Source organism: Melospiza georgiana, chromosome 6 (assembly GCF_028018845.1).
Source record: "Melospiza georgiana isolate bMelGeo1 chromosome 6, bMelGeo1.pri, whole genome shotgun sequence".
NCBI lineage: Eukaryota > Metazoa > Chordata > Aves > Passeriformes > Passerellidae > Melospiza > Melospiza georgiana.
This window is the reverse complement of record NC_080435.1, coordinates 16,678,613-16,695,185: the sequence shown is the minus strand read 5'-3', so window position 1 is coordinate 16,695,185 and position 16,573 is coordinate 16,678,613. Positions and strand designations below refer to the sequence as shown.

Sequence of the window (16,573 nt, the reverse complement as noted above, 5' to 3'; positions counted from 1 at the left end):
GTTTATGGGATGAGACACACATTAACTTCCAGACCATAAAAATGACTATGCAAAAAAGCAAGAGTTAAAATAAATATTCAATGAAGGAAAACTTTTTACAGCACACAGACATTATGAAGAGGTTGGATTTTCTTTTTACAACTGACACACTTAAGAGTAACAGACATTTCCAGTGGCTCAGAAAACAAATTTAATTGACACTAGAATGAAGGAAAGCATACAGGTTTGGTTTTTTTTTTATAAAAAAAGAAGCTTTATTACAAATCTGTAGGTTTAAGAAAATATCCCAAAACTGTCAAAGTAGTATGAAAAATGGTGTCATCTGATTCACAGTCACCAGATTTCTCCAACAAACATAGCATACAAAAATTGATATAAACCATGGCAATTCTTTTTGGCAACACAAGTCAGGTATTTGCAATTCCAAATTCCCTGTTGACAACAAAGATGCTGCTGGCAGGGGGATGACTGAATTGCACTGGTTTTGAAAACTGGAGGCTGGGATGGAAAGGTTATATATACATATACACATACTGTATTTTACCACATGTCCAGGTAACTCTGGTAACACAACATGGCCCAGCACAACACTAAAGTCTGTAAAACCTGGAGAGCCAGGGAATGTGTGTATGTGACTCAGTTATTCTCTATGCTCTGGTTCCCATCTGCTTTTACATCTCAAACTTAATAAAGGCCAGTTGTTTTCCACTCTCGTTTACAGAAACAGTGAGGTTGATGTGCTGCTGTGCCGTCTCTTCAGACTCGGGACATGTCAGGTCCATTGCCTGCAGACACAGCATCTAAAAATGCAATGCACTCAAAACATCATATAATTAAAATGGGAGTTTTAGGAGATTGTACACTGAATTTCCTGCAAGTGACCTAACACCCTAACCTCCCCCATGGAAAACATGGCATTTCTCATGCCATTCTGAGATAATTCATACAACAGATCAAGAAGGAAAGAACTGATACGTTACACTCCTACACTGAAGCACAGACTGCTGAAAAAACCCCACAGGTCTGCAGGTACACCAGGGATTGAATCCAAAGCTGCCCTGCAACTCTGAATTGTGGGCAGTTACCTGCAATGGCTGGAAGCTGCAGCACAGACCATTGGTAACAATATTCTCAAATCCTTTAACTGCACAGCACTGAGACACCACAGCTCAGAGCTGCAGTAATAGTGTGAAGATTTCAAAGGAGCAGAATGAAACCTATCTGTTACAGTACCTGCTCAAGGTATTGATATGATCTAAAAAAATTCCCAAATAATTTAACTTTTTTTATCAGATGCTTGAGGGGGATTTCTATTGAGCAAACTTCCTTTTGCCAACAGCAACTTGAAAGTAACCAGCACCATGTTAAAGAACTACTCAGTGCATTTCATTCATTTTGCTGTTTCAACTTCAGTTGAAAAGCACAGAATTGAGAGTAATTCAAATAAAACTACTCTGCAGGAGAGCAAGTAGAAATCAACAGTCTCTCATTACCAGAGCAAACAGGATGGAAGATGCAGAAGTGATTCACAGTCATTTCTTTCCCCTTGCAGACCAGGTTAACCCTAGGTTAATCAGGGCTACCCAGAACATTTCTTAAAAGCCACCTGCTGGTAAAGAGGTTGACTCATTCTCCTGCATTTACTGAAAACTTGATTCCTGAAATGCTGTAATGAAACAGTCAAAAATCCTCATTCCAAAGAAGGAAAATATTTCATGTACATTCTTAGGTGTGAACCTTCAGGCTTGGGAAACGTTTTTCTAGATTGTCAGCAAGGGTCTGATCAGCCTCACGCAGGACTTCAAGGAAACTCTCCACCTGGAAATAAAACACACACACAAGGGGAAAAAATAAAAACCAAAACCAACTTGCATGGAACACAGAATTCTTATACTGGCACAGGGGCTCTTTCTACTTCTTTACCTTCCCAATAAGAGCAGCCAGCAGCAGCCACTGAATGATGGAAAATGCCCCACAGTAGCTACCTCCCTCCTAAACCTCACAATTCCAGTTGATCTATATTTTGAAATGGTACCACTTTCCTCAAACCCTTATTTTCTTGTTTAAAAGAAACACAAAAACTTTTATCACCCAGAGAAAGGCTCCCTATGGAAAATACTTAGAATAATTCCTTTATAAAAACATACAGGACAACTTTTCAGCTAGGATAAATTTTCAGACATCCATTCACATCAGCACAGTTTGGCCCTGGCATCAGCTGAAGATCTCAGCAAAGCTCTGGCTGAAGTGAGGCAGAACAGACAGAGGGGGTAACACTGTCTGGCACTAGATGGTGTTTAACCTGTGCCTGAGCAATTCTGTCCTGTTTGTGTATCAGATTTGGAGAGACACTGCCACCCAGGAGCACTTTTTCAGCTGTGTCACAGACCTTGCCCCATACTCACCGAAGCAGAATACAGAGGTAAGAGGTTCTGAAAAGCACAGGAACATGTCTGTTCATTCAGGTGTCCCTGGTGCAGTCCTTCCAAGGTATTCTCCTGGAAAATCAGAAATGCAACCAGCATGTCATGAACAGTTGTTGGAAGAACAAACTCAAAACTGTGCACAGCATCTACAGAATGTGCTTTGTTCTTACAAATGGGTAAAACAACCAGAATTTACAGTTCTCAGAGAAAGCCAGAGACAGCTGATGCCAAAAGGTGTGAAACTCACACATCACAAGTCTCTTAACCTGAATGCTTCCACAATTAAAAGGGTCCAGCTGAGAAGGTGAGATTATATATTGACAGTATTTCCTTTTCTTAAATAAACTGACTTTCATTCAAAAGAAAGGGCAGCATATATCTACAGAATTTATCATACAGAATCTTGGCACACACCTCAGAAAACCTGTGTTCCTCCCATCTCCCACACATGTTGCTACTTCTGGTTGATTCTCAAATGAATTCCCAGTAAGCAACTGCACTTGCACAGAAAAATGCCCACATTAATATGAAATACTTTTTTCTTAATTACCCTGCAGAAATCCCTACTACAATTTTGTTTATTCCTACCTTGTTTAGTTCTTGAAGCATATTGGAAAGCAATTCACAGCAAATATCCTTCAAAATTTTTAAATGGAAATCTTCCTCATTTACATCAGTCCTTCCAGTCTCCTCTTGCTCAGATTCCTTGGAGTTCTCAACAGCTCTCTTCCCACAGCCCTCCATGTATTGTAAAATACGAATCAAGCTCCCAATCAGTGGCATATCTTAACACAAAATAACAAGAACAGTGAACTTTAACACTGAAAATTGTTGTCCATCCTTTCAAGGCATTAGAGTTTTGAAACACACCATCAGATTTTTACACAAAAGCTATAGGGATGTATAATCTGACAGTGTTGTGTTTTGTTACTCAAAGACAGTTTTAAAGAAGCAAGTGGAAATGTAGTAGAAAACCCAAATTATTTTTCCTGCAAGCTGACCTGTATCTATAAAAACTATATGCCAGTGTAAGGAACATGAGAAGGAAACTCTCTTTAGTAGTACTCAGTGAGGGCAGTATGTAAATTTGCATCCAGATAATCCTACCTGACAAACCAAACTGCACAGCATCTTTCTGCTGCAGGTGACCCAGACTCACATTCTCAAGACAGGCTTTTAATTCTAAAGATTTTTCCATGGATTGAAAAGTAAGAAATTATAGAGGGATTTAAGTAAGTGCAGAATCTCCCCCTATTTAAAAAAAATTACTACATAAAAATATATGTTGTACATATGATGTATAAAATAACAATGTAATAATGTATTACTGTATTTTAGCAAAAATAAATTCTGAAAATTTCACTTGTTTGCAGTGAGACTGAGCAGAATCTGTAGATTCTGGTACTGTAACTCCTTAGAATTTATAGCCCACCTGGTAACTGAACTTTGGGCTAGCTGTGATTCTGAGTAACGAGGGAAGAGTCTTACTGTATGCAATGTCACTGAATTGAACCACCTTCCACACCCACATAAAGCCAACTGTGAGTATTAAATAAAAAAAATAAAAAAAACAGAAAAAAGTATGACTTGCTTTTCGTCATCCTGGTGTACTCCTGCTCTGTCTGTGAAGCAAACATAGCAGACAGCACAGACAAAATAGAGGCCAGCACAGTCTTCTGCTCCTGCACAATGATGGGTGGGTCATCTGGCTGGCAAAGCTCCTGGCAAACAAGCTCATAAAGCAAACTCCAAGTCTCTTTTCCTCCGTCAGGAGCCTGCACTTGAGAAAGAAAGAAAGAGAACCCACCAACACAACAAATTTATTCCAGGTACTGAATTCCTGTTCTCCCCAATAAATACATGGTGATCCAGGAGTTATGGCCCCTCTTGGTCCCCTCACACACAGCAATTCCAGGTTCTTACCAATAGCCTGGATTCCCTCATCCACTGTGGTCAGGAGCTGCAGGATATGCATATAAACATCCAATCCTTCTGGGTTATCTGATCTACACAGAACAAACATCAAAAAAGACAAATTAAAGTGCTGCTTGCTGAGATTATGTTCTGTGTTTTGGTCACAGAGAAGCCCATCAACAGCCACTGCCATTCTCTTTGCAAACAAATATCAAATCATAAGTCCAGGAAAACATATCCCAGTGATTTGTCAAACTGTGCCACTAAAAGCAAGATGTTTGGGCACAGGCCCTACAAGGTTATAAGGAATCTCCCCCGCCATGAAACCAAAAAGAAATCTCCCATACCTGACTTGCTTGGCTGCTTCAAGTATACAAGGCACAATCTTAAAGTCTGGAAGTTCTTCAGGAGAATCATCTACAGAGGGTCCCACAGAGCGACAGGTGCCACTCTTGATCCAGTTTAACATCAGCTCTTCATCCAGATCAAAGAGCTTGTCCACCACTTCACCCACTTTCACCAGCAATTCAACTGCACAAGAGAGAATGTTATTTTTTATTTCAACAAGACTAAAAATGAAGAGCAGAACTTAGCTCACAAAATGCTAGTATATGCAAGTATTTGGAGTAAATTCAGGACTGAAATAAATTCACTTCCTTTGGGACCTACTACTGGTTGCTGTGTTTAATTCCTTTATGCGGCATAGACCAGGTAAAGAGTTGGCTACGTAGAGAAAGCCCACTGACAGCTTCTACCTTGTCATGCCACATGTGAAGCAGTAACTTTATTCTGCAAAGAGATGCTATGCTCCTGAAAAGTCCTAACTTCTGCTTCTGAAGTAAAACTTCTCAATATTTGGTCCTAGATATGCAGTTTTATGCTAATCATCCACCTGCCAATCTGCATTTTACTTACACAGGTCTGTTATTTCAATTGGATGGAGTAGGATTTCTGAGAATTGGCATTAAAAAATGTATTAAAAAATTGAAAAAGCTGTATTATTAGGATTCTTGACAAATGACAACTAGTGTTACAGCTGAGTTGGATGTTAAACATAAATGCTATTGAAAATATTTCCATTTTTAGATGGCTGGTGTGGTTTTTGCCAAATTAGTGCTAAGAGAGATTTGTGTAGCACTCTCTGCATACCCAAAGCCTGCACAGTATTCAGCTGCCAGGGTAACTGAACTGTTCCTGCAGTTCACATTCGACAGATTCAGTAGCTTTAAAAAGAGAAAATCCATATCTGACTTGAAAAAAACAAACTAAATGAGGTCTTGTTTCAAGGTTCAAAAATGACACATGTATATCCCTGAATGAGGACTATTTATTTTCTTTTATTGTGGAAAATAATAATTTCTTCAATTTAAACATATTTTTATCCCCCCCCAGAGCTTTCTTCTTCCTCTATGAGTGCTTTTCTGCTTGGTTTTTTATATATGTATAAACCTGCAAATGAAGGGGTGAGTTGGTTTTGGTGTCCTTTAAGCTCACAAGGTTTCCTTTATTTTAAAGAAATTAACCCAACTGAAAATACTTCTATTTGAAATTTGTATTTGAAATCTTCTGCAAACACCCACTAAATCCCAGCTTGTTCTGGCACCTTACCATTTGTAGAGCTGGACATGATGAAGCAAACACAGTCGTACACAGAGGGGTTTTCTCGGATCCTCTCCACCCAGACATTGGCCACCTCAGGCTGGGAGAGGCAAGTTAACAACAACCTAGGCAAGAATTCCACATTTAATACATTAGAAACCAGTTCACTCCTTTTAGCTGTACCAGTGTAAATCCAAAATAATGACAGTGGAAAGAGAAACAGGAATCTAACTCAGCAAAGTGATTCCACAAAAATGCAGAAACAATAAAAGGAAAGGATGAGAGGATAATAAAATAGTGAGCCCACTTGTCAGTTTTCTCCCCAGGCCTCAGAGCACAGCAGAACTACAGTAATGATGCATTAATTCCTGAGATGTCCTACCTGCTTGTTTCCAGAAGGGTTGGGGAGTCTGAATCACACAAACGCTGCAGTAACACTTGGCTTTAAGGAGAAAATACAGAGGGAAAAAAAGTTAATAAAATTCATCTTTATTTTTAAAAAGGTATAAAAATATTAATTTCATAACTGCAGCCATGTTCTGAGATTTATGCCAGCTTTTCCTAACTGTGCATGCACTTCCAGTGCCTCAAGACCACTAAACTTGAAAACTAACTGGTGATTAAAAATCCCCCAAAATAGTGGTCTGTGTCCTTTCTTCCTTTCCTGAGCACTTCCCACACAAACATGGCCAGCCAAAAGTTATGAATGAAGATGAGGCTGGGCAGGCAAGCTTAGATCCTTCTCCAACATGAATTTCCTGATTGTGAGTCCAGACAAGCAGTACCTGTTCATGTACAAAGCACACAGACACTTACCCAAGATTCTCATCTTTGCTAATGGACATGCAGATGTCCTGGAAACAGGCCATATTCCCTAATATTCCCACACAGATTTCCTGGAAAGTCAAAACACAGTGTAATGAGACAACTGCAAGCCCACAATGTCACTTCCAGAGCCATAAGACAAAAGCAAGAGAGAAAATACAAATTTTTCCACAGATTCCATACAAATTTTTCTGTTTTATCAGACTAGCCTAAAATACACTCAGGTTCTATGCAGATATTTAGGTGCTCCATAAAAGCAAATGTATCTTGAAATCAGCTCTGCTTGCATATTCTTTGTATACTGTTTTGAAGCTGATTTGAGAGCCCTGTTATTAAAGCAAAAAGGAATCCTAAAACAAAAATATCAGCAAAACCTGACCCTCATGATATTCACTTGCTCACAAAAGAAAGGGACATTAATACAAGCTTCCAGCAAAGCCCATTTTCTGATTAAAGAGATCTAAAATAAAATAAAAGAAACAACAAGCCCCAAAGTAGTGCATCCCATTAGGATATTCATGCCAAGGTAATCACTAAGAGGATGCACACTTGTGTAAGGAGGACCATAAGAGCTGTGAAACACCTGCAGGTGACTGGTGCTAAAACAAAATGAGTCAGTTTGCAGCAATTTAAAGTCACGAATCAACTCTTTCCACTAAGGTTGTCTTCTTAATTGTGAACATGCCATAACCTCCACTAAAGTTCAGCAGGCACTCCAGCAAACTCTGTTTCATGACAGTAGCTGTGACAGCCAACTTGCACTCACTTGCAGATTGGGGTTCTACTTTCCAAAGACAAAGTACTAAACTTTCAAAGCTCCATTTGTCTCTACTGATCTCCTGGAGTAAAGCATCTGGTAACTTCTGAGAAAGAGGATTTACATCAACACTGAATACCTTTGAAAATCCTATTTTGAGGCTTGCAGTGCACTGTATAGCACAAGTTGGAAATCAGTGACATCAAAACAACTGGAAAATTAAAAAAAATTAAAGTATTGGCGTCTTAATAATTCCAAAGATTACATTCTGTAATTTTTTTTATTTCTCATTATCTTGTTCTGATTTGATCAGTAATAAATTATTTTCCCCAAGTGGAGTCTGTCTTGCCCATGACAAATCACAGCAACTGGTGAGTGATCTCTCCCTGCCCTGATCTTGATCCATGAGCCTTTTGTTGTATTTTCTCTCCCCTGTCCAGCTGAGGAGGGGAGTGACAGAGCAGCTTTGGTGGGCACCTGGCCTCCAGCCACACTTCTGCAGGTCTGACTAAACAAATTCATGGCCATCTCTGTTCAGTAATCATGAAACAAGTGAAAAGGCAAAAAAAGGCCAGACTGCAGGTTTTATAAAAGGTCTTATAACTGTTTGATAAACTCAGTCCTTCATCAGTGTATCTAGATGAGGATGTGTGAGCAGACAGGTACCAGCTCCAGCGCCACCAAAATTCTTACTGATTAGAGCATGTTAAAAACAGAGTGAAAAAGCATTTTACAATTTGATTTTACGTTTTCTCCTGGTTCTCCTCATACATTACACGTGCAATGGGAGAAGAGAGATAAATGCAAATGCATGTACAGAGCTATCTACTATTGCTATTGACACAGGAGAGCTTTTGGGCAGTCCATACTTACAGTTAGCCGAGGGCATTTGGACTTGGCAAACACTCCCATGAATATATCAGGGGCATTGAACTCCTGAAGGAATAAAGCAACATCCTGTGGAGAAAGTGAATGGAGAAGTAAATGGACCTCTGCAATTTCCAAATGCAAAATCAAACATGCTCCCACAGCACAAGGACTGGATCAAAGAGATGACAAACTCACTACAAGGAATTTGTTATTTGCCAACAGTTAATACCAATAATCCTTGTTTTTCAATGAGAGAAGGCCAGCAAGCCCCTCTGGTGGTTCAGTATGCCAGTGATTTGCTGTGGAATGAGCCAAAAAGTCACATTTGCAAGAAAATGCAAATTGCTCCCTATCTCAACAGAAACAGACACTCAACCAGAATTCAGTAAATATCATGTTTTAAGGCATGACATCACCATGACATATAAAAAAGAAGCAAGTGAAGGACTGCCATTAGCACTTGACTGGAACACACAAGAAGAAATCTCTTCCTCATTTTAGCACATTAAAACACAAAATTATTTTTATGTTTGGGAGTACAAGACCCATGTTCCGTGTTTACTTTAAAAAATCTGAGTAACAAGATAGGGAATAAAATAATACTTAAACTAACATATATATATCTCAAGAATCTGTTCCAGCATTTGAGAGTGTTGGGAAATATACTAAGTGTTACACTGCCACTGCAAGTCTGCAGCTAAACTTTGAAAGGCTGTTTATCTATCAGAGAAAGCTATGCTTACCATCAGGACGTATGACAATTACTAGAGGAAAATATGCCTGCTCAGAGATGGCACCAGTACTATCCCCATAATCCAAGTGCTGAAGGCACAGGCTGTGCACCCCAGTTAATTCCAGCTGCTGTCCTGCCCCGCTCCTCTCCCCAGGGCAGCTCCGAGGTGAGGCTGCTCGGTGCCGCCCCAGCCCAGCTGTCCTGCCCCACACCCGGGCGTGGGCAGCAGCTCCAGAACGAGCGAGCTGGCTGATCCCCTGCCTTCTCCCGCTGCCAGCACCATTCTGACGGGACACTCGGGGCAGACGGGCCCGAGGTGCCGCACAAGGCTCCTACCTCGTCCATCGACATGTCCCACACCTTGCAGATGTCATTCTCCATCTCCTCGTCCAGCTCCGTCCGGGCTCCCTCGGGGCTGGCGCCGGGGTCCGGCTCCGCGGGGGCGATGACCTGGGACAAGCGGGGCGGGAAGGAACGACCCGGCTGAACCCACGGCGCCACCCGGGAGCCGCTGGCTCCCCGCTGTGTCCCCGCCCGGTGTTTTCCCACTATGTTCCCACCCCGGCCCCCGGATTTGTGCCCCGTGAATCCCAGCTGTCCCCGGGTTTGTCCCGGCTGGTCCCCGGCGTCCCCTCCGGCCCTAGCAGCGATCGCGTCGCGCCCGCCCGGCGCTGACCGACGCGGGGTCCGCCGCCCGCTCCCTCCCGGCGGCCGCGCACCTCGATGAGGCGGGTGAGGACGCTGAAGAGCCAGTGCTTGCTGTACACCGTGTTGCCCACCGCGTCCCCCTCCTCCTCCTCCGCATCGCTGCACGGCGGCGACGGATTGCGGTCCATGGTGGCCCCACAGCCGTGCGGGGCAGCGAGGCGGCGGCGCGGCCGGAGCGGCGCCCGCGGCCCCACAGCGCCCCCTACCCACCGGCGGCCGCTGCCGCCTCCCGCGCCCGGGCCTGTACCGGGATCGCACCGGGACCGTGCCGGCATCGTGCTGGGATCGCACCGGGACCCACCCGCTCAGGACCTTCCCTCGGCGGGGAGCGGCACCCCGAGGGTCCCAAGGGGGTCCCTTTGGCAGCCCCCGTGATGCCCCGACACCAACACGGCCGCCCCCGCAGTCCCGCGCCCCGGGAGGATGGACGCTCGCAGAGAAGGGAACAGTTTTCAGGAGGATTCCTTTATTGTGCAGTACAAAGCGAGGTGTAGCAGGAGCGGAGTACAGCGCTAGTACTTGCTGGGCAGCCCCTTGGGCCGGTAGCGGTTCGGGTCCCCGCCCCTCCGGCCCCATCTGTTCGCCTCCTGGTCCTGCCGGGTGTCCTCGGCGCCTCTGCCGCTCACGCGGCTCTGCCAGCCCTCCCGGGCGTCGCTGTGGGGAGGAGAAAAGGCACCTGAACACTCTGCATCTAACTCAGCCTTGTGTGGGTTCCCTCACTCGTGGTTTCCGTAAGGCTTCTCAGGGTGAGATGCAAGCACATGCTCGGCCTTTGTCTGAGAGCCCACGGTGGAATCTATGTCTGTTATGTCGGTAAATGAACCAGCAATGAAGGAAAGTTCCTTATCAGAAATGCAGAGAGAGCAATCTGCCTTCTTGGGCCGACAAGAAGAAAGGCTCATGCTCATGTGGCACCATTCCTACAGAGACCCCAGATGGGAAATTCTTCCCCTCCCCTCTACTGTCCTTCTAGGTACTAAGCTGAATACAAGTCTGAAAGGACCTCACTGCAGCTGGAATGCCTGGATCCCTAATAACTCACTGTTAACAAGCCAAGCACATTCCATTACCTGATCACTTTCGCTGCCCAAGCACCACCAGGTCCTCTCCGGGCAGCATCATAATTCCCACGGGCATGGAAATACTTGTCAGCACCTTTGTAATTCGCCTCACGCATGTCCCTGTATGCTCTGTACATATCCCGTGCCCCTAAAGAAGGCAGAGAAACAGAAACCATGTTAACTTGAAAAAGTCACACCAGAAATAGTTTGGTACCACCTCAGCCAGGAGCTGAACCCCAAGGAGCAGTAACAGAGTAAGGCACTGCCCCACATCACCTTCGCACAGAAAGCACCTGTGGGGCTGATCGAGGCCCTTGTCCAGCAGCAGAAACCGAGGGGTCTAACGTGGAGCTGAGGATTTCCCAGCTCTGAGGGCTGCAGCACGGACTGCTGGTAGCCTGTGCTTGGGGAGGGGTTCCCGAGGAAAGGGCCCCTGGTTACAGCAGCTTACCTCCCACTGCATCCCGGGCAAATTTTCCAGCCTGGACTATTCCTCGGACTATCCTTGGTCTCTCAGCACTCACACACAGGACAACGGCGAGCAACGCGATGCAGACCCAGAGCCTCATGGTTCCTGGCCAAGCAGGGAGCTGGGAGACAGTGAGAGAGATGAGCAGTTCTGGAGCACCACTGAGAACCCACCACACCCCCAGCTCTGTCTGGGCTGCTGCCTCAGTGCTGAGGGCTCACCCAGGACACCCTTCTCCCCCTGCAAGGAGTGGTGCCCTCTGTGCAACCACAAGCTCCACAACAAAAGCAGGTGCACAAGAGAAACCAGCATTTTAGCACTTCCTGCTGCTCCTGTCATGAGTACAAAGAAGCCCCACATGCTAAAGCATTGGTTCTACTCCCAAAACACTAGCTCATAACACTGCACACAGCTCACAAATTCAGAATGTCACTCACCACTGCAGAACAGCAAAGTCAAAGGAGCTGGAGATGGTCTCGTGTGCTCTCAGACTCAAAGAGGGTATTTATAAGCAAATTCAAACCCCTCAAAAGAGGAAACTGGAAAGGATACCCACGGCTGGGAAATCCCCACCAGAACTTTCAACACAGAAATCATTACTGGAAACTTGTCCTTACTGAAAATCCACAGCTCCTGTTACGCAATCTTTTAGAGGTACTTCTTTTATGGCATTTCTTCAGCTGTCCTTGGGACTATTTGCTTCTCATAACAACCAGACTGATAAACTGCCTTAAAGGCTGAAGAGTTCCATGTGCTTCAAGTGTTACTGGTATCTTAAGGGTGATGCTTTTGTTTGGATCTTGGACTGAACAGAGCAGGGAGGAGAAGGTGCCTGATTGTCTGCACATTGCAGCACGAGGCCGGGTCTGTGTCTGTGCACAAGGAATGTTACCAGAAGGGCTGCATAAACTGCTAAGTGAAATTCCCATGTGTGCTGCGATTGCCAGATGAATTCCAGAGTGAATGAAATGGAAAATGTGAAGTGCTGCTCTTAACTCCATTGCAAAGCAAAGCATATACACCTACATCCCTGCTGATCTAAGACAGCACAGACACACAGACCATCGAGGGGCTCTGAATGGTTCCTTTTGCCTTGGCTTGCTCTTACAGGCACCTCTTGAGGGTCTCCAGCTACCTTGCTGCAACAGCAGCTCCATGGGGCTCAGGTGGAAAATTTTGGACACAGCAGTAAACATTTTACTTAATTCAGATCCATACAGCCACAATTCTGCTAGACTTTAAATCAACTGTCTGGCCCTATTGGCATGGTTCACTGTTTAAGTACCCACTGTGCTCTCCCTGCTTAAAGCCTGCTCACTCCCCTTGGTTAACAGCTTGACACAACCCTTTCCTCTGCAGAAAACTCCAGGGCCGAGTGCAGTTGCACTCAAGTGAGCGTGCAGGAGGTGTCTCCATTGTGTGGCCTTGTACATGATTTGGTGAGTCCAGGAGAGCCCTTCAGGTGCCCCTCTGAAGAGTGAAGGGCAGCTGCCCCACACACAACTCTGCTACAGGGAACAATTTGCTCCTGGAGCTGCAGGGCACAGGCAGGAGTTGAAAGAGGTGCAATAAAGTTAATAAAGTGTCAGTAGTAACTGTTCTTGGGTGTCACTGGACTTCAGACAAAAAAAATTAACTTAAGGGGAGCGGAGACATTTTCCATAACCTGGAGCAGGACAGATACTCTGTAGCATGATGTATCTCAGAATGGAACAATTTGCAACAAGAATCTAAACCCTAAGCACAAGGACAAAGATTTTTGTCCTCCTGAAGCTGATACTTCACAGTGTAACAGCTTAGCCACTGCAGGGACTGGAGTGCTGTGTTTTGCTACAACCCAGCTCACAGCCTGATGACCTGCACCCTTGCAGTACACAGCAGCTCAAGTCCTTCTCCGCTGGCTGCAGATAGTCCCGGCCATCACCTTTTCGATTTTTACAAAACAAGGAAAATGACTCCTGTAAGTTGGGGTACAGGCATGTGGCACTTTGCCCAGGGACTTGGAGCAAAGCATTGCCTTCAAAACTGACCCAAGGAACCCCTTCCCTACAAGAGCTCACACACTCTGGACTGTAGAGGATATTTTGAGTCTTACACTGTTTCACGTTCTCTCCAAACCAACATTTCTGCACAACACGAAGGACAATGAGGACAAAAAATGCATTTCTGCAAAACATGAGGACAATTGCAAGAAGGCAGGTGCTAGAGGGATACTTTAGGACATCTCAGAGTGCATCCCCTGGTGTCCAGCAAGGAGGACAGCAGTAGTGACAACAATGCTGGAGCTGAGATAAAGCTGCAGCTTGGGGCTCCAGCAGGGAACAGCCTGAGCCCTGCTTTCCCAAATTATTGTATTTGCATGGTGCCCCATGGCAGGAAGGAATGGTGAATCTGACTCCATGTTCTCAGAGGCTAATTTATTATTTTATGATACTATATTATATTAAAGAATACTAAACTATACTAAAGAATAGAGAAAGGATATTTACAGAAGGCTGAAAAGATAATAATGAAAACTCGTGACTCTTTCAAGAGCCTTGACACAGCTTGACCATAATTGACCAGTAAGTCAAAACAATCCACATGAAACCAATGAAGCCATCACCAGTTGGATAAACAATCTCCAAACACATTCCACATGTGACCACAACACGGGAGAAACAAATGAGGTAAGAATTTATTTTCCTTTTTCTCTGAGGCTTCTCATCTTCCCAGGAGAAACTCCTGGGCAAAGGGATTTTTCAGAAAATATGAATGTGACACCATATCTCCTTGGCCTGCACTCCAGGTCATGACCCTTGGCTGACAGAAATGAGCTGCAGCCAACACTGCTGCTTTCACAACACAGAGAGGTGAAGCGTGGAGGAGGGTTGAACAGAGCATTTCCTCCTGCCTAGCAAGAAACACTGGCAGCACGTGCACACTGGGGAACAACACACTGAGGGGGCCTGGAGACCATGTCTTGGTCTGTACATTCTGATGCAGTTAAGATAAAAAGCAACCCCATGCTGGTTGCCCTGTAACTGTAAATATTTATGAATGCAAACTATGTTCCTCAAACATTCCACAATTTTGCAATCTGAGAAAGGGGATGAGGTGAATTCCCAGCTCAGGCACATTTATCTGCAGATATTTCTTAATCTGGGAAAGAACAGTACCTTTTTTATGCTTACACGTGCAATAATTCATTTCAAGAATTTTGCCAAGTATTGAATATACACTACCAGTGACTTTGGGCTTATAGACATGGAGAATGACTGGAAACTTGTCTCCTTTCAAGAAGCAGATTGAAAATGCAGGTATTTATCTGAAGTAAAATTGATTTACCCATAGGTTTCTAATAGTGAAATAATGATGATACTTTTTTCTTTCATAAAAAGAAAATACCAGCAGCAGTTTCTATTTAAAGCTGCTCTAGGCTAAGCCCCCTTTATTCATCTCTGCTTCTCAAGGGTCTCTCCCACCACCAGTCACCCACAAAAGCCAAAGCTGAGCTGCAGCTCATCTTCCCCAAGAGGCTGGCTGAGCTGTCAGCGATGTGCTCAGCTGGCTGACAGGAGCCTTGCTCTGTGCAACTGAGGCAGCTTCTGTTTCAGTCATTTCTGAACAGAAGACCTTCTCGTTTCAGTCCCTTCCCCTACCCATGAGATGAAAACAAACTCAGCCAGAATAGGAAACATTAATTTTCCAATTCTTCTTCAGAGAGCACATTCTCACTCTTTATTGACAGCCAAGTTAGTTGAAATGATAAACACAAGCTCACTTTAGACACAAAATCTGATCACGCACTTCCCATTATGTTATCTGTATGACCCTTCCGACATGATTTTTTTTTTAAAGGCTCTAACTGGAATTATGATTTACTGAAAAAAAAAATAGGCCCCAACCCTCAGTCAAAGTTAACCACATGAACAAAACCCCCACAGAAGTAAGAAAGAGACAAATGTGTGCACAAAATACACCAAGCAAATAGAGTGGAACCATAGAGAGGTAAGCCAGGCACATTCTCAGAATTCCAGGAAATCCTGAGGAAGGCAAGGGGAGCACTCAGCTGCACCACCCACTGCATGAGCCCGGGGTAGGCAACTGTGGCAGCCCCTGAGGCAGCGGCAGCTCGTGTGGCAGGGAACAGAACAGGCACCAACACCATCTGGTAGGTGCCTGCCTCCCATTCCAAGCCTTACTGTGAGAGCATGGGGTGTTCCTGATGGCACAGAGCCTTCTATTTCCAATGGCAGTATGCAAAGCCCAAAAGATTTAAAGGTTTGCTTTTTAGAAATAGTGCTGTATTGGCTTTCCACAAGCAACAGTCTGGCTGGAAGCCTGACATGCATTGCGACCCTGGATTTTCCCTTCCCCATGTTAAGTAACCAACCCACCACACTCAAATTTTTCTTGCTGACAAAATGAAATATTCTGCAGACTGCATCTCTCAAAAGGCCAAACATCGTACTCAGTCCTATTTTGATTAAAAGTATTATTTTGCACCAATACAAGTGGTGCCAGTCTACATAAAAAGATTCCTTATAAAGCAGTATTTTCACATAATTTTACAACAATATTATCAAATTTTAATTAAATTTAGTTCCAATTAATGCATTACTTTTTAATTTAAATGATATTTGTGAAAATTGAATATTGACCAGATGCTGTGAATTTCTGCTTAAAATGAGTCATACAGTGAAGAGGATCAAAACTAGAACTTGAAAAAAGAAACTCATTCAAAGATGTATTAAATGCAGAAAGAGTGCTAGTACAAAGCATAGTTATGTAAATGAGATATAAAATCCAAGTGATTTTGTGAATCTTCATATTCAACCAGATACATAAAAAAACTTCTTTCTTGACAGCATTCATCTAAAAATACTTATGTGAACCTTCAGCTTTTAAAAATATTATTAAAATAAGGTCTCTCACTTTCCAAAATGTCAGAATTAATTGTGGAATTAGCAAAGGTGACCTGGACTTCAAGAAAGCCTTTTGACACTGTTTCCCACAACAGTTCTTCTGGAGAAACTCATGTCCAAGCTCATGGCTTGGACACATGGACTGTTCACCAACCAAAAAACTGGCAGGATGGCCAGGTCCAGAGAGTGGTGGGAAACAGGAGTTCTATCTAGCTGGGGTATGGTCACCAGGGGTGCTCCCCAGGGCTCAGTGCTGGGCCCAGCCCTGTTTGATCTCTTTCTCAGTGATCTGGATGAGGGCATG

General features: G+C 44.0%; 2 protein-coding genes across 3 annotated transcripts; both read right to left on the bottom strand.

Annotated features, from left to right (window-relative positions):
• Positions 1-221: 221 nt before the first annotated feature.
• SAAL1 (serum amyloid A like 1) lies at positions 222-9,981 on the bottom strand. Its single transcript, XM_058026163.1, has 12 exons — positions 9,844-9,981; positions 9,461-9,574; positions 8,395-8,478; positions 6,756-6,835; positions 6,322-6,381; positions 5,949-6,064; positions 4,688-4,871; positions 4,350-4,432; positions 4,018-4,206; positions 3,015-3,211; positions 2,406-2,498; positions 222-1,818 (listed from the first exon to the last, which is right to left on the bottom strand). The coding sequence occupies exons 1-12, from the start codon at positions 9,958-9,960 to the stop codon at positions 1,726-1,728; spliced, it is 1,410 nt and encodes a 469-aa protein (XP_057882146.1). The 5' UTR covers positions 9,961-9,981; the 3' UTR covers positions 222-1,725.
• Positions 9,982-10,281: 300 nt separating this feature from the next.
• Positions 10,282-14,721, bottom strand: LOC131084716 (serum amyloid A protein-like). Of its 2 annotated transcripts, XM_058026388.1 has the most exons (4): positions 11,800-14,721; positions 11,345-11,483; positions 10,903-11,041; positions 10,329-10,486 (listed from the first exon to the last, which is right to left on the bottom strand). In XM_058026388.1, the coding sequence occupies exons 2-4, from the start codon at positions 11,460-11,462 to the stop codon at positions 10,345-10,347; spliced, it is 399 nt and encodes a 132-aa protein (XP_057882371.1). In that variant the 5' UTR covers positions 11,463-11,483; positions 11,800-14,721; the 3' UTR covers positions 10,329-10,344. The 2 variants fall into 2 exon arrangements, with proteins under 2 accessions (XP_057882372.1, XP_057882371.1); XM_058026389.1 differs by having other exon boundaries at positions 10,282-10,486; positions 11,345-14,721.
• Between the last annotated feature and the right edge of the window lie 1,852 nt (positions 14,722-16,573).